Source organism: Penicillium canariense, assembly GCF_028826845.1.
Source record: "Penicillium canariense strain IBT 26290 chromosome Unknown utg000008l_segment0_segment0, whole genome shotgun sequence".
Lineage (NCBI taxonomy): Eukaryota > Fungi > Ascomycota > Eurotiomycetes > Eurotiales > Aspergillaceae > Penicillium > Penicillium canariense.
In genome coordinates this window covers 119,871-137,281 of record NW_026622735.1, presented here as the reverse complement: position 1 = coordinate 137,281, position 17,411 = coordinate 119,871, and the positions used below count along the sequence as shown (strand labels likewise).

At 49.5% G+C, this 17,411-nt stretch overlaps 6 protein-coding genes across 6 annotated transcripts; 2 read left to right on the top strand and 4 right to left on the bottom strand.

Moving 5' to 3' along the window:
- Window positions 1-768: 768 nt before the first annotated feature.
- N7482_010074 (uncharacterized protein) lies at window positions 769-1,678 on the bottom strand (the record flags this gene model as incomplete). The annotated part of the gene is made up of 2 exons (XM_056692198.1): window positions 769-943; window positions 1,500-1,678. The coding sequence occupies 2 exons, from the start codon at window positions 1,676-1,678 to the stop codon at window positions 769-771; spliced, it is 354 nt and encodes a 117-aa protein (XP_056538155.1).
- A 2,283-nt stretch (window positions 1,679-3,961) lies between these two features.
- Window positions 3,962-5,578, top strand: N7482_010073 (uncharacterized protein; the record flags this gene model as incomplete). The annotated part of the gene is made up of 1 exon (XM_056692197.1): window positions 3,962-5,578. One exon carries the CDS (start codon window positions 3,962-3,964, stop codon window positions 5,576-5,578), a length of 1,617 nt encoding a protein of 538 aa, XP_056538154.1.
- A 297-nt stretch (window positions 5,579-5,875) lies between these two features.
- N7482_010072 (SGNH/GDSL hydrolase family protein) lies at window positions 5,876-7,340 on the top strand (the record flags this gene model as incomplete). The annotated part of the gene is made up of 4 exons (XM_056692196.1): window positions 5,876-5,971; window positions 6,042-6,487; window positions 6,563-6,673; window positions 6,755-7,340. The coding sequence occupies 4 exons, from the start codon at window positions 5,876-5,878 to the stop codon at window positions 7,338-7,340; spliced, it is 1,239 nt and encodes a 412-aa protein (XP_056538153.1).
- Window positions 7,341-7,530: 190 nt separating this feature from the next.
- On the bottom strand, window positions 7,531-8,961 carry N7482_010071 (uncharacterized protein; the record flags this gene model as incomplete). The annotated part of the gene is made up of 1 exon (XM_056692195.1): window positions 7,531-8,961. One exon carries the CDS (start codon window positions 8,959-8,961, stop codon window positions 7,531-7,533), a length of 1,431 nt encoding a protein of 476 aa, XP_056538152.1.
- Window positions 8,962-10,014: 1,053 nt separating this feature from the next.
- Window positions 10,015-12,237, bottom strand: N7482_010070 (glycoside hydrolase family 67 protein; the record flags this gene model as incomplete). The annotated part of the gene is made up of 5 exons (XM_056692194.1): window positions 10,015-10,358; window positions 10,426-10,685; window positions 10,796-11,798; window positions 11,875-11,994; window positions 12,066-12,237. 5 exons carry the CDS (start codon window positions 12,235-12,237, stop codon window positions 10,015-10,017), a joined length of 1,899 nt encoding a protein of 632 aa, XP_056538151.1.
- A 2,425-nt stretch (window positions 12,238-14,662) lies between these two features.
- Window positions 14,663-15,294, bottom strand: N7482_010069 (uncharacterized protein; the record flags this gene model as incomplete). The annotated part of the gene is made up of 2 exons (XM_056692193.1): window positions 14,663-14,783; window positions 14,810-15,294. 2 exons carry the CDS (start codon window positions 15,292-15,294, stop codon window positions 14,663-14,665), a joined length of 606 nt encoding a protein of 201 aa, XP_056538150.1.
- Window positions 15,295-17,411: the final 2,117 nt, after the last annotated feature.

The following is a 17,411-nucleotide window of genomic DNA, read 5'->3' as shown; positions in this document are numbered from 1 at the left end:
TTCAACACCCATCATGGGTATGCTTTGCTGTGCAAATAGGAAGAGAATTTCGGCAATTACAATTCATTACCCTTTTCTATAGGTGATTTGGAAGCGGTACGGGAATAATACTTTCCCAGGACCGAAATCGAACTGCGCGAGATTGACCGCCGAGACGAAGGATATGAAAGTAGGATACAGCTATTGCGACATCCTCGATGAGTACAATAAGATCGAATAAAATGTCGCTAGGCGACAGCGACATCTGATTGAGACAAGTGGTAGATATCCGAACGCGAGAGACAGGTTACAGGATCGCAGATGAATATGTTCTCATGCCCATTCCACACCTACTTAATCGGTAGAAGGGTATGACAACATCAAACCAAGCGGAACTACGACCAAAGTTTCAGGTAGGCAAGCCGGCAACAACCATGGAAGAGCCGAAGCTGCCTAAAACGACGTTTGTATAACCTTAGGATCTAGACCAACTAAAGATGTAACTACAAATTGTTACCGAAACAAGTATATAGCACCAGCGCCCATAGTAAAGAGCCACGAGGTTCCAACTGCTTCTTTTCGGAAAGGCTTTGTGGTGATATGATCTGTATGGGTAATAATAGTATTTGAGTCATCTTGAATAGCATTGTGTTTCCTAAGAATAAATAAATAATACAGGAAGAGCATGTCTCTACCATATTGCCATCCAAATCCCTTAGCTGGTATGGATCTAGTTGAATCTGTACTTCCCCTCTCGGTCCTGCATGTCCGGTGATTAGCATTCACTCCTCAAAGAATATTCAGAGATACCCAGTACTTGTTGAAACCGACACCTTCGCACACCTCATCATAGGTAAGAATCATCGGTGGTGCTCCCACGGTCATACTTCTCTTCAATCCGTCCAAAGCCTCTCGAACACTCTTGAGGTGAGCAGCAACCAATGTCCAGGGGTATGCCACGGCGCTGTACCCAAGCTCAGCAAGCTCTTTCGCCGAAAATTTTTGTCTTGCCTCCTTGGATAATTTTGGCAAAGACAGGACAGCTGATTTCCTCGACGCAACGCTTCATCGCTTCTCGATCGGGTAGAGCCTCGACAAAGATCGCATCCACGCCGATGCGCATGAATTACTTGGCCCGGGTCGTAGCTTCATCCCAACCGTACATCAGCGCATTGGTTCGAGCAAGAATGAAAACATCCCTGACTTCATAGCGTGCGTCGACAGCAGCCTGGATACGGGGCATAGGCCTCCTCACGGGAAACAACGTCCTTACCTTTGGTGTGCCCACATCCTATCAAAGTTAGCCGTCGACTCTTTTGCAATCCAGTAACATGGGAAGTGCAGGACCAAATCTTACTCTTCGGCCAGCGCGGATTTTCAATCATAACACCGGCTGCCCCCGCAGCAGCAAACCTCTCAACAGTTCTTTTGACGTTCATCTGACTTCCATATCCAGTGTCTCCATCCGCCATAACAGGAACCGAGACTTGACGAACAGTGTCCTGAATCTTGGCACACACATCTCTGCCATTGCAATATATCCAGTGTCTGGCAGATCATAGGAACTAGCCACGGCATAGCCTGCAAGGAAGACCATAGGGAAACCTGCCTCTTCCACAAGGCGCGAAGACAGGCCGTCATACGTGCAGGCATGGGCCATGATCTTGGTGGTGGGATCATTGCGAGCCTCCAGCATCATTGTGCGAAGACGTGCAGCCTGACGAGAAGGAATCTAAAAATAACAACTCCAGCGCCAAAACGAATTCTTGAAATATCTAAGGAACCAGACCAGTTAGCAAGTAACAGACCACGGCAAATTTCATCTAAGTCCCTGCGCTACACTTTTATACCGGCATTGACCCTGTCAGGCCATGCTGAGTGTCATTACCGAAACCGGGTTGGAAGAGCTTTCCCTAGACGCGACTAACACCATTACCATTGAAGGCGGCAACAGCTATATATACATCAACGCCCTGGCCGATCTAGGCTCCTCCCACGTCCTGTTCAAGTTTGTTCTCAATCCGCTTTGTGGTCGACACGCGCACCGGAAACAGGCTTATCCAGGCTAAGCGAGCGCTGGTCACTGTTCCTACGATACTAACCAACGATATGACCCCGTTCGACCTGGATGCGCGCGAAAGAGACATCTTCTCCTAGTTCTAGAGACTAAGTCTTTGGGTCGGCTTGGTGACGGTGAGCGGGCTGCCGACGAGGACGTGTTACACCAACGTCGGCACCCAGACCTCCTATGATATACTAACCCTGCCGGCTGTGACAGTCCTGACTCCTACCGCCCTTGGCGGGATCTACTGGTTTAAATACTAAGATAATGACCTCTCGTTGTCGATTGCTAAGCTAGGGCCTCGCTCGTTAGCTATCACCCGGAGATTCGTCTAGCAGGTCGCGCAGCACGCCTAACGGCAGCCGGAGATGGTCGCGTGTAACAGCCATACCCTATTCAAAGTCAGTCTCACGGCAGAAGCCATTACCCAAAACTACTGGAACAAGATGTCTGCGCTCTAAGGACATCGCAACACATAGTACACTAGGGTGCAGTTCCTGCTGGGCTGATTACAGCTTTGGAATTACATAGCCACACTGATTCTGGATATTGTGGCGGGTTATAGTCCCTAAAACTATAAGGGGCTATGGTGGACGAAAGTAGTATTATAAGTCCTATCATGCGTAAGAGCTATTAGAAATTATACTATTTTACTAGAGTAAACTAGGATTTCTTACCAATATACTTTAATAGCTATTTAAAAATTATCCTTCTTACTATATTTGAAGCGTCGATTGACTTCGAAGAGTTAGTAGGTGGTAAATTGCAAAAGGCGTAGTAACATTCGGACTATCTACTATTCTTATTTTATACCTTTTTACACTATACAATATTTTACTTACCACCTACTACTTGTTTTCTTGAGAAGCAAAGGACCTATCTCCTGTATCAAAGCCTAAGAAAACATCACTCTCCATATTATAGCTTGCATAAAGATGTGTTACGTGACGAGGGCTGAGGGTCTCTAGTATGCTAGCAACATGCGGGCTACATAGACATTCAAGAGTGAGCTATACTCCATTGTCCAAGAGGTTTGGCCCTCAGTTGCAACTATCGAGCCCCGTAGTTAGTCCGGCTGGTCCTTGCAGAAACTCATGGCCTAGACTATGGCGTGGTGCGTGGGGGTATGATTATTGTTTAGCCAGATCTCAACGATTTTGGCTAAATTCCTCAATGACCACGGAACAGTGTCAGCTTGGCAGCTAACAGGGCGCTTACATGCACGTCTTCCCTGGCGCCAATGGGAGGGGCCAAGCCTTGTGTTGCGCGGCCCGCAAGTGCCGATGAGTACGAGGAACTTTGCGCCTTACATTGGAATCGGAAGAGGTCGGCACGTGTTAGTATTGAGGTAGCCGAGGGTGCTTGACCGAAGGTCTGTCAGGTTGAAGACTACTAATTGAGGAAATACTCGTGCAGATTCCCAATCTGATTATGCGATCGACAAAAACAAAAAAACAAACCACGGAACGCTTCTTTGGAGAGACGAGAATAACACTCCATTTCACACCCTCTCTTTCCGACCACCAAGTTGACATACCGGATACAGTATCTTTGACAGATAACCGTCGGCTAATGACTCTTGTAACTTCCGGTAAAATGAAAGAACGGGCCTGTTACAAGCCTTCAAACCGGGCCTCTGGTTCGCACTGGCGTTCCTCCCATAGTGGGGAAAACGTGCGATTTAGCCTACAGTAAGCTTCTCCACTTCCCCGGACTCATGTGGGGGCCCGTCATCTGGGGACCTGCCGGCAAGCCTTGTAGACCATCACGAGCGTATAAATGCTGAGACACACTTCCTTGCCGGCCGGCCGCCTTCAGTCCACAACAAGGACCTGTCTCACTTGTCGACCCCGTTACTACACTTGAGATACAGGACAAAATTCTATTTCGTTAGCCTCGCTCCTGATACCATTAGGCATCATGCCTCACGAGTCCAAGCCCGAAGTCGAGCATGCCGCGCAGGTCGAGGTGCCGGGAGATGTTGCGGGCTGGATTGGCCTGGCCGAGGATGCTCGAAATGCGACGGCCGAGGAACATAGTATGACGATCACGAAAGCAGTCAAGATGTACCCGAAAGCGTGCCTTTGGTCTATGGTTGTTTCGCTGGTCGTTATCATGGACGGTTACGACACTGCGATAATGGGGTCATTCTTCGGCTTGCCCACCTTTCGAAAGCAGTTCGGTGTACCCGTTGGCGATGGGAAGTATCAACTTCAAGCCAAGTGGCAAACCGCTCTCGGGCTCGCAAGTCCTCTTGGGAATATTGTTGGTATTTACATCAACGCGATTGTCACTGAGCGATGGGGCCATAAGAAAGCGGTCCTGGGAAGTCTCCTCTTTCTCACTGGTGTTCTCTTCATACCATTTTTTGCCAAGACAGTCGAGATTCTGTTTGCCGGCCAGCTGCTCTGCGGCATAGCGTGGGGCGTTTTTACTACTTTGGCGCCTGCCTATGCCTCCGAGGTTGCTCCTCTCGTCCTTCGTGCCTTTCTCGAGACATTTGTCGTCCTGTGCTGGGGGATCGGCCAGTTTGTTTCATATGCGCTGATTTACACTCAAACATCGCGCACTGATGAGTGGGGCTGGCGTATCCCTCTGGCCGTTCAGTGGGCATGGGTCGCCATCATCATCCCACTCATTCTCTTTACACCAGAGTCCCCGTGGTGGCTTGTCCGCCATGGACGTCTTGCCGAGGCCGAGAAGTCGGTCAAGAGACTTTCTTCGCGATCAGACAACTACGAGACACATGTCAAACAAGCTGTGGCATTGATGGTGGAGACTACGAATATTGAGAAAGCCATGACAGAGGGCGCCTCGTTTATCGACTGTTTCCGAGGGTCCAATCTGTGGCGCACAGAGATTAGTTGCCTCATCTGGGCTTCCCAGGCATTGTGCGGGTTTGCTATCAGTAATTATGCCACCTATTTCTACGAACAGGCAGGTCTACCAACACTCAGCGCCTACAAGATGACTGTAGGACAAGGCGGCATCCATTTTGTGTGCAACCTTCTCTCACTGCTTGTAACCAAACGTTTCGGCCGCCGTGATATCGCATTGACTGGATATGCCGGCATGACCCTCGCCATGCTCCTCCTGGGTTTCCTCGCCCTTGCTCATCAAACTACTGGGCTCGGCTACGGTCAGGCAGCCATGTTCCTGGTGTGGTACTGCACCTACCAACTTACCATCGGACCTACCGCATTCATCGTTGTCGGCGAAATCTCTTCAACGCGACTGCGCTCCAAGACCATCTCATTGGCGCGAAATGCCTACAACGTAGCCAATATTTTCAGCGCGACCGTAGTTCCATACACCCTCAATCCAACAGAAGGGAATATGAAGGGAAAAGCCGGGTTTCTTGCAGCAGCATTCTCCCTGCTCTGTCTTCTATGGGGCTACTTCCGTATTCCTGAAAGCAAGGATCGGACCTACGAGGAGTTGGACATTTTGTTCTCGAAAGATTTGAAGGCACGCGAGTTCAAGAATGCATCCGTGGATGATGTGGATGTTAATCAAGTTGCTAAGATGCAAAACTAAGAATGACTTGGATCTTGGCCAATAATGTATTTTGGTGCGTTTGGGTTCTATACGATGGCTATAACCCAGCAACCTAATTTGAGAAAAGTTCAGTAATGAACTCTTTCAGGAAGCATGTTGCCCTGTAACTAGGAAATTAAAACAAGTTTTGAATTACCTCACGTTCTTATTAGCCATTTAGCCGAGAATCAAATGAGGACTAGGTTTCTCTAATCACGCCTACTGTACTATAAGGCTAAGGTAGTCCGAAAATACTCCAACACATTGACTCCTCCATAGCTTATAGAGTCTAGAATCATGGACATGCCTGAGTCTGAGAACGATCACTGGGTGCATACATGGACAAGTATGCCAATGGTCCTAGCGAATGACGATTTTCCGTCTGAAGCCTTTGTACGCACTTTCCAGCCGATTTTAATTGAGCACTCCGGGGCTTGCTAATGATCATGTCTCTTCCGAGCAGGTCGAGCAAAATATCGTCTTCGGAAATTCCACTCTCCGCCAGACAATGCGGATCTCGATCGGAACAGAGAAATGCCTACGTATCCGACTATCCAACGCCTTCGGAACCGAGCCTCTCACTATCACTAGGACAACACTTGCTCTGGCGGGCGGGAATAACTCTGGAATTCCGGTCGTTGAGCCGCGCACCCTCCAAAGAGTCACTTTCAGCGGAGATTTATCCACAACTATCCCTGGTGGTGCTCACATCGTCTCCGATTCAATTGATTTCGGATTCTCTATAGCCCCACATACCGCTCTGAGCATCAGCATTTACATCGAATCTGGCCACCAGTTGAACTATATTACCTCGCACCCAGGGAGTCGGACTACCTCCTATTTCACAAAAGGCGACCATGTCACCCAGGAAGACTTCCAAAATCTTGCTGTCGAGCAAGCGGACCATTGGTATACTCCCGATTAGCTCGGCTACTATAAGATCTGGGAAGGGAGGGAAATGACCCGATTCTGACACCGGATTAGGTACTACATTAGCGGCATTGAAGCTCTTGTCCCGCAAGATACACATGCACTTGCACTCCTGGGTGATAGCATAACAGATGGTCGGTGTAGCACTACAAATTGTGACACACGGTAAGGATTCATGTACCTTGAGGTTAGCAAACAAGCCTTAGGAGATACATAACTGATTGTATGTCTTATATGATCGAGAAGTTGGCCGAACCTTTTCTTCCAGCGACTTCTCTCCTCACCAGATTCATCACACCTTATATCGATCGTGAACCAAGCAGCAGGCGGCAACCGAGTCCTAGCCGATGGCATCGGACCCAGTGTGCTTAGCCGAGTTGACAGAGACGTTCTGTCCCTCTCTGGAGTCCGCTATGTCCTCATATTCACCGGTATAAATGATATCGGCAAAGAACCTGCCGATCGGACCCGCCAGCAGACTCTGAATAATCAACTAATTGCCGGATATAAGCAACTCGTTACGCGATTGCGTGCGCATGGATTGTGGGTCTTCGGGGCTACGTTGACACCGTTTTGTCTTCGCAACGGAAATGATCCGTCGTCGTATTCCCATCCACAGCGGGAAGCTACGAGACAGTCTGTAAATCAGTGGATCAGGACAAGTGGAACATTTGATGCTGTGGTTGATTTCGATTCAGTTCTACGGGATTCCAAGCACAGCGCTTTCTTGAAAGAGGAGTTTGATTCAGGGGATGGGCTACATCCGAATGAGTGGGCCTTTGGAGCCATGGCAAGTGCGTTTGACGTCAGCTTGTTGAGTTTGAGTGTTTGAGAGTGATATAGTTGAAGTGAATCGAGCGAGCTCTAGAATATGAATATTTCTAGAGAAGAACATAGGGCTTTGGGAAATTTTATATTGCTATTTACATAATTTTCTGCTACCCGCCCAAAGGAGACTTGTGTACGGTGATCCGATATGGTCCCAACTAGCAAAACCGACGAGGAGTTATAACTAGCGTCATCTACTTGGCAGATACCAGCGAGAGCATTGAACGAGCAGGGATACTGCCTATAAACTCCCTGCCATTTTGAATAGCGAGTACAGGTAGAGGCGACAGGTCGTTATCGTTATCGGTCAGGTACGGCCGTACGTGGGAGCCCTTCCTGATTCCTTGAATGGCCACTTTGAAATTGTAGGGCTCTGTGCCATTGTTGATCAGCTGGGCTGCCACGACGCCGTCTGTGTTCACAAATGCGCTAGTCGTGATGGCCGATTGGGAGCTGGAGGAGAGGACCCGTCGAGCACCGGGACGGACGAATTTGCTGAACTGAGCAAATGCCCAGAATCTCTTCGACGGGATCACCTCATTGTTGATCATATTGATCAATCCACTATTTGTGGTCGAGTTCTCAGCGCCGATCCAGTACAGGAAGGCACTGACATTGGCATCTGTAAAGGCGACTTGAATGCGACGAGCCCATGTCAAGCCCTCGCCCTCGGTACCATTCTCGAAGAAAGTGTAGGGAGTGAATTGCCCTGTCAAATCGGCCCACTCAGATTCCCAGACCTTTACCTCGGTGTCGAGTTCAAACGTGGGGGCGCTCTCATAGCCATGGCCTGTGATGACGGATAAGTGGTTGATAGCTGGATCAGGCCCGGCTTGTAGCTCAGGCATCATTTCTGCCTGGAGGTCCCACCCCATGCCATCGCAGCAGGTGAGCTTGACGTTGAGTCCAGCCTTCTTGACGGTCCGGGACAAAACACGAATGAAGTCAGCCGCCTGGGTACCATTAGAGAGCATGCTAGCGTAGGAGGGAGCCAGCTGAGGCTCATTGAGGAAGCCTAAGTGAGTCACCTCGACGCCGGACTGCTTATAAAACCGAATATACTGGACGAGATAATTCGCATACGCCTGCATCCAATTTCCGGAGGGACAAGAAGTACCAGTAACACCGCAGAGGTAGCCGCCCTTGTTTTCGTCGAGGTTGGTCTTCATATACCCCGGGGCGCTCCAGGCGTTGGCGTATAGACTCGACAGTCCGCGAGAGTAGGCTTTCTCGGCCAGCGAAAACTGGGCACTATCGTACCCATCCCATACGTATTTGGGCCTAGCAGACGGGGAGCCTGGACTGAAAGGCTCAATAGAATTCATATAGTTGCTTGCGGATGAATTGCTAGAGCCAATTCCATTTCTGAGAATGGTGAAGCCCGCCCCGATTGTTTTGTCGAAGAGAAGGTTCAGTACGAAGGTTTGATTGACTGGAGGCAATCCATATTTGCCGAATATGTCCTCAGCTCGCTGAAAGGCTTGTGAACAGCCAAAGCCATCCACTTCTTGATATTTGACGGTCGTATCAACAGTCACGGTTGCGGAGGTAAGGTCTCGTCGTGGAAAGGCTTCGACCAAGTGCCCAAGGGCAAGGGGAAGGAGGAACTTTGCCGTGACTTGCATCTTAGTAGGTTTTGCGGCAAGAATCAACCTGCGCCTTTATTTGAATAGCTGATCAGAAGACCGGGAACGATGGATATGCCTTATATCACCTTTCTTGCCGCCCTCCAATCAGCATCAAAAATATGTACCCCGGGAAGGGACTTCAGGTACTCCGGCTGAAAGGTCTGTAGCAGACTTCATCGGAACTTCTCCCGTTTAGCCGTCCTCTTGCTTAAACCCAATTAGCCTTTTGCAGCAGCCAACCCCCTGTGGGCGTATGTTTATTGGCTGTGGGGGACTCCTCCATGTTACCCCGCGTTTGGCAAGCAATACTCGGCTGAATAGTCTCGAAATGATCCGGTTGGGGGGTAATCACACATACCGTCAGCCAAATGCCGACATTTTCTAAAAATTGAATCTTGTATGATGCTAAGTTATTACACGAGGCCTTGCCACTGAGTTGTAGCAGCGGCCGGTCACCTAAGCGAGAACAGAACCTTCGCTCTCTTTACATGAATATGAATACCATCGGAGATACGGCTATACCTTTTTAGACAAGACAAGCGAGGATAGAACATTGGTAGGGCAATAATACTCGTTGGAAAATTTTACCTGTCTTTACGTGGAAGCCTTTTTACCTTGAAAGGTGGAACTTGGTTCAGACAATGTACAAGTCTCAGAATTGAAACAATCAGTACATCGGTAGCTCACGGCAAGTTGCAATCCATTTGTCAAGCTACGATAAATGGCGATGGGAACCAGTAGAACATTAAATATCCCAACAAACAAGTCTCGAAAGTACTAATCCACAATCCTTCCGGCAAAAACGACACATAGTCTATCGGCGCACGTTCAGCTCCGTCTGGTTTCCCAAAGACCCGCAGTCGATCGCCCTTGCTCACCGTTATATGTTTGAAAGTGATCCGCGTCGCGGAATGCCCATCAACGCCATCTGAAAAGTCATGGCCCAGATGCTTCTCCAGATCACCTGCCCATGTACCAACGAGACGGTCATTCAGGAAGATTTGGTACTGCGACCTCCCGCCCAGATGATCATAGTTGTTAACAGCAATATCATAGACGCCGGAAGGGAAAAGGAACGGTGGACTGTGCGGTGGCCATTTGCACACCAGAAACCGCCACGATTACTCGACTGCCAGATGCTGCCTCAAACGGCGTCACAGATACCACTTCAAACCCGTCTAGCCCCATAGCCTCGGCCTCAATTCGCCAGGGATGATTTCTCACCCGTCCCTGCTCATCCTCAATTCCACATTTCGCATGGTAGAATGTATTCACTGAGTCTCGCCAGACAACCGCATGGCCCACCTGAAACCGCAAGCGAAACAGCACATGCTTGAACCTCGCATCATCGATCAACCCACGCAGAGCTTCCCACTGCTTTGGGAAGGTCTGCGCTACACGTGCCCCATCATAATGCGCGTCGTAGAAGTGCTGGATGACTGTCTTTCCGGATTCTAGGACATGCTTGTACGGCACATGATGAAACCAGAGCAAGAGCTCGCTCGTCAGGTGTGGTTTCGATCTTCTCAAACTGCACTGCAATGGCAGATGGATATTGACCCGCGTTGCCAGTGCCGGTAGCAACGGTGCGGTCCATGCCGAGCGCGTGTGTATCTGCTCGTGTCCACTGGCCCCACCCGTTGCCATCATGCGCAGCGGGCGAGGGCCCGAAGTGGCAGGTCTTGACAATATCGCAGATCGTCTGTATACCCAGGTTACCGCTGTAATTTTCTTATGTGGGCCAGGATTGCATAGAAATGTTGGTGATGGTGGATTCAACAGTTTTGTGCAGGCCGAATGTCAGGCAGGACCAGTCTCGAATGAGCTCGACCTCGTCGCTTTGAGGGTTCCAGTTGTAGCGGCCGTACGCGTAGAGTTGGACATGGCAAGGTGGCTTCCAAGCCAAGTCGGGTCATTGCCGATATTGACAACTGCAGCGTAACCAGCCCGAGACCGGTTGAAACGTTCGCCGGAGACGATATCGCAGACAAGGGATGGCTTGTCGTCGATTTGGAAGTCAAAGTCGAGAATTGTGCGCCAGAGCGGGGGGAGATAAACAACGTGGTTTTGTTGACCGAGGTATTCCTGAGCGACTTGAAGCTCTAGAATGATTGGCGTCTTTCGAAGATGCGCGAGAAGAGGGGACGGGGGTTCTCGGATCTGGAAGTCGATAGGGCCGTACTTGATTTGAACCAGCACGTTGTCTTCGTACTCTGTGTCCAGTGGGTCAAAGAACTCCACAGCGGCATTTGCCCTGTCATTCTTCCAGTTTGACTCATCGAGATGGTAGTTGTATACAAAGGCTCGATACATGACAATTCCGTCGCCATGCTTCTGGAGCGCTCGGGCAAAGAGATTGGCACCGTCGGCTAGAGTGCGGCCGTAGGTCAGGGGGCCTGGCTGTCCTTCCGAATTGGCCTTGATGAGGTACCCTAGCATATCGGGAACATGTTGATATAGCTTCGTGGTGATGTAGTCCCACCAGGCAATCACGCCAGGATCGAGAGGATCAGATGTAGGCAAGCCACCGAGACCTTTCGGGGTGTCAAAATACAATGCAACGCCGATACGCACACCCCACGGTCTCATGATGTCGGCGATGCGGGCGAGGCCCTCCATGTTGGTAGGATTGAGCAGTTCGGCATCGGAGTTGACGTTGTTGACGATGATGCCATTGAGTCGAACGGACGCTAGCAGGCGCGCATATTGGCCGGTGCGGGTCAAGTCGTCCACCACGTATCCGTCCTTGAAGTAGATTGATGGCCCAGCATAGCCTCTTTCGATAGTCCCATCAAGGTTATCCCATTCATTGACCCATCGCACTAGCGCTGGGACTGGACGCATGCAGCTCTGGCAAGCGCTCATTCTGAGACAAGAGCATGAGGAACTCGAAGGCACCATACAGCGCACCGCACTCATTTTGCCCAAGAATCTTCACAGCTACACCCTGTCGGCAACTGAGACAGAGGCCGTCTGCTTTCAGGCCAGGGATATCTTGTACATCGCCCCCCGTAGCAGCCCACGCGTCAACTGTCCCCACAATGATAGAGAAGCGAGTGTCGGACGCGGCGTGAGTTTGGTTTCAAGATTGACATCTTGACCAAGAATCTTAGACAGTCCTAATTGTAACTCCTTGCTTGCAGTGTATACTGGACTGCTCTGGTTGTCGGTAAGAGCAATAATCGCGGAGTACCGCGGGTGCTGGCTAGCGATCTCGGCGGGGAGAGCGGCATACCGCAGCCAGGCTTCAAGGCCAGTCTCGTCCAGGAGCATATCGAACAGTCAGACGTGTGGTGCCTCAACCATGGGGTGAAAGAAAGCTCTTCAAACCCCCTCGGAAACAGGTAATTTTCAAATTTCCGCAATCGAACGAAATACGACAGCCTTTTGATATCTGGTAGAAAATATCGACCCCACGATCAAGCTTACGGCGAGCTGTATTGGTTGTTTAGGCTAATGTGGCATGTAGGCCACGCATTTTCCCGGCGCTTCCCAGGGCACTCTGTCAAGCTGTGTGATTACCCACCAATAAAAATACACTGGCCTTTGAACTAAGAATAAAATCTACATCTCAGGTTTCCACGCCGATGTGGGGACAGAGTCACGCCAAGTGTGCGGGGGATGGAAGCCTTAGGTTCGGGGGTTTTGTGTCCCCGTTCCTGTGAATTCCCAGCCCCTTTCAACGCGTTCAGAATCCCTACGAACCGTGGGCACAACTCGAAATATCTAATAGAAGCGATCGAGGCAGTTATAGTAATTCTCACAGCACGGAAGAGTTTGTCACCGCCATCACCAACCAGGATTGGACTATTGTCCAGACATGTCTGGACTTCCGCACAGCCCAATCTAACCCAGACCCAACCTGATGACACAGCCTCCACCAGTGACGTTTCTATCCCATACGGGTAAGTGTTGTATATATATCCCAGTAGGCTAGGGTTTTGTTAACTATGGGAGCCTATTTCTAGATCCTAGTAGAAACAGTAGTCTAGAGACTATACTATGAAATATAGACCTCGGCAAGGATCACTTAGGACGGGACTAGGACTAGGACTGGACCATACTTTACAGGGCTTAGTCCTTACTTTTGGGACTACTAGGTGTCCGAACTATTTTAGGACCGCACTATTGTGGTCCTAGTCCCCAATATAGTCCTATAAATGGAATAAATATAGGAAGCTATAAAGGAAAACTACCTAGGGCAGGTATTAGCGATAATATTATAGGGATATAGTTTTCCATGCAATGATTGTTTAGAATATCTACTCACAGTGTCAGAGAACCGGGATATAGAAAGCTATCTTAAGGACCTAGATATAGGTTTCTCAAAGATTATATATATACCATCGTTCTGTACGCAGGATATACTGTGACTGTGATTGTAAAGATATTTTCTAGAAACAAAGTAAGCAGATCAGTGAGCTTTATCTAGTCCCTGATAGCTTCTAGAACCCAACCTGTCCACCAGAATATCATCTAAAATACAGCTGGATGAGGTGTTCCATCCTGTTATGGCCTTGGGAGGGCTACGGTTGTCCTATAGTGCCATATTCTATAGCGGTTCGGTAGCAGGGTTTCCCCGCAATTGTTACCAGGGAAGTTAGGGCATACATCAGTGCCTTTTTACCCCCAGAAATAAGTGTTGATTATTACATGTGAATAATATCACCCTTCATTATACTTCCTGCACCTAAGCCGGATCGGGGGCCAAATCCTTGACCAGACCAGATCATGCTCATCCCACCTACAAGTAAGTCGCACTTACAGAGCGAAAGTAGCAGTAAAAGTAGGTAGATAATGATAGAGTATTCTATGGGTGTTGCTTGAGCAGTTCCTTATAGCTGATCGTAATGGTGCTATCAATGTAAAATTCTAGCTGGGTCAGGTCAATGACCAGCCCGCGGTGACTGCTAGTCCTGAGTTTTAGGGACCAGGCTAGTATTCCAAGTAAGATTAGGGAAAGCCTGAGGCTGTCATGTTACAGTTCTGTTTACTGCATTCATGAGATAGAATGGAGTCGTGTTGATGAGGCGCTATGAGAAAACAATGGACACGCAGCCGAAGGCACCAACAGTAAGGCCACTCACTGTCCTATGTGTTACGGGAAGATTGCGTTCTCTGTGGCCAATCCGTTAGAGAAGGAGCTGCAGTATAAAGTATAAATGGGCTTGGATTGGAGTCTTGGATGCTTGACTCTGTATGTACATACATAGATACCTACACACCTGTTTAATGGTTGTGTAATGGTCGTAATGGTAGTCTGCATCCCTTACTCGCTCGGCCCGAGCTCAAAAGTGAACTGCTTCGAAAGAGGTGACACCCTCCAGCGTGCAAAGAGCTGCGCATTGTCCACCAAGATCCGCCGCAGCATCTCCCCCCTCTCCTCTGCACCAGGCTACACGCCCTGCCATACACGTACATACGGCTCCATGATCCCCAAGGCCTCCCTGGCCCACCTCCCTGCCCTCTCCTTGCCAATTATCCCCTTCTGCACCATCCGCCTCTCTAGCTGCCCCAGGAAATGCTCCATATCCTGCCTGTCCTTCACCGCAGCCTGCATAACCGCTCGTAGTATATGTGACCGGATTGACAAGTCCAACTAATCCATCTCGATTCCTTCCAGTCCTCGTCCAACTGTCTCCTCCACCGCAAAGGCGGCTAGGAACTCCACCTCATCCTCACTCCCGACCTCTTCCTCTCACCCCCTCCACCACGCCTGCTCTCCAATCCCTCCATCCGGCAACCCACACCACATCACCTGCTCCGACTCGCCATCTCCCTCGGCAACCTCCCCCCCCCCGATATCTGTGCGAGGTACTCTGCTTCCAACCCGTGTATATCATACTTTCCCTGCGCGACCAATATCCCAAAGCTATTGCGCCCCCATGCTTCCCGGGGAGATACATTATCCAGGCGAGATGGAGATGGCTCAGGAGTAAAATAGTTAAGCCAGAAGCGCGCATGTGATTCGGAATGGGGTAGTGCGCTGGGGAAGGCCGTGTGCAGGCGGGTCATGGTTGCCTCCAGCGTGCTGAGGGCTACTGTGGTAAGAGTCACAAATGGCAGAAAGGGCTGCCTGCGGCGCGTGCACCCGACAGTGTAGGCCCAGCGGGGGAGTTTCAGGACGTGTGCGGACACCGGATTGTGGCGCGGCTGGCATAGCGGTGAGGAGGAGTCGGGGAGGTCCTGGAGGACGGGCTGGCGGTAGAAGCGCGCTGTGGTGCGCTGGGTGAGGAAGGGGGTGGAGTAGTAAGAGCACCAGGCGGAGGAGTGCAGGAGGGCGTGGTGGGCTGTGTAGAAGGCAGGGAAATCAGAGAAGGAGGAAGTCATGTTCCAGTTGGGAGGAATAGTGGTAGATGGCTGCTGCTAGCTGTGCGAGGTAGAACATATCCAGGGTGCTGTTATTTATTGTTTATACAGTGCTATTAGGGATTAGCATAGTAGGGCCGCATGAGGTGGGAAAGTCTGAAGAGGGCCCTTGAATAGACGTCCGAGGAGAAAGCGAGGGCGATTGCCAAAGTCCGACAACGGTCATAATCATAATACCGAGAAGAAAACCACCAGCGGTTGGCAGGACATACTTCGTGAAGCCGTGAAAGCGCCGCTCCTGTTCTGGACTGGGTGGTTCGTCAATCTCGCTGGATTGATCGCTGCATGGCTCATATGTATATGGTTTCGGTCTGAAGCGCTGCAGCCACTGCGCTGGGATAGAAATTGCCATGTCTTGGTGTGGTTTTGAATAGGAGACGGTCTACCGAGGATAAAAGACCAGGGGGCGATCAAAAAGTATAGGATAAGAGAGGTGGGCCGGGAGAACACTGACAACAGAAATCCATAAGAATCAATAACCGACGTTAATGCTATACACCGTTAGACTTTTAGGATATTTATCGGCCTAATTTGCACAAATGTCATGCGCATTAACCCTTTGCGGACAGGGCTTGGTCGGATCTCACCTCGCATGATATTCGTAGGGATACCGAGGCCAGTGCTCAGCTATCCTTTTCAGATATTACATTAACCATGGCAAACTCTTCATCGGAGTCTCGAAGGAAAAGGAGTAGCGGGCTTTAGATCAAGCTCTTGATACTACAAGTATTAGAGATTATAGTAATCGTAAATTTGTTTGGTAGTCTGTAGGCAGCCAAGATAAAGCCCCTATTTGTCAACAAACAAGTCAAGACATTGCACAATTTGCCCGCGCCAAATCTATGACCCGGCTTGTCCACATCTAGGGATGTGGCCTCTTGGGCTGCCTGATGACATCCGCGTCGAGCACGACATCTGAACCCGTCGCAATTATATCCATCGGTGTCTTTGTCATAGAGATCATCACGCAATGTCTGATATGTCCCTCCGTGCCGAATCTGGCCTCCATTTGCACACCGGTCTCCCCCTTCTGAATTGTTTCAACCAGTTATAGTAGCAGTGCGCCACATGCCATTTGTGTGTTGTGAAGAAAGCTCCATTGGGGTCCTCTGCCAGATTTCCAACCTCCTCCATGTTCAATATGTTCGTCTTTTTCATGTCCGAGTAGTAGAGCCAGGTGCCGTTCGGCCCGTCTCCGGCATGATCAAACTGCTGAGAAAGTTCTGCATCAATGCAGTGAGGTGGAAGCCATAATGCAGCAATTGCATCGAACCGGCAGTTCATTAACTGCGCCTCTGCTACAGAGGTCCCGCAATTACAGGACACTTTTCTCCAGGAGCGGAAGCTTGTGTACGATTGGTATGCGAGTTGTAAACAACCCCATATCGCGAGCCAGATGATGATGAGCTTGCACAATATAGTGGTCTACTTGTATGGCTTCTGTCTTTTTATCCGAGCAGCGTTGATAGCCTCCGAGCCTTCAATCCCTGATTCGATGCTCTCGCGTTGAAGTAACAATTCAGAGCCTGTTTTTCCAAACTTGCCGCTTGCTGCGGGCATACTATAAATCTGTCGGCACCCCGTTACATGGTATAAGCATCGCCAGTTCAAGAATCATACCAGTTCATTAACTGAAAGTTACGCCAAGTCATTTCTATCAATCGTGGATAAGGCAGCACTGTTAAGCCAGGTGTTCTAATGGTTCACAATTCCAAGTGCGAAGGAGAAAAAAGAGCCCCTAAAGAAGGAAAATTTAACGACCCGAGGCGGTTTGATAAGAGAAGGAAAACCGACTGCACAAATCTAACCTCGATCGAGTATATATCCAGTTGTAGGATATTATAAGTGGGGAAGTTCAGAATGCTTTGTTGGACCACTGACAAAAACTACTTTCTCGGCTTCTGCTGACTGCTAGAAATTTAGAACTTATGTTGGACGCTACATTTATCAAACCAATAGCTCACTTATCTTTTTATCCCAAAAAGAAAAAAAAGAAAATAAACGGACGCTGTCAATACCAAAGGTAGACATTTTAAGTGTTATGCAAAGTAAGACGCTAACCATGTGTTATGAGGCAG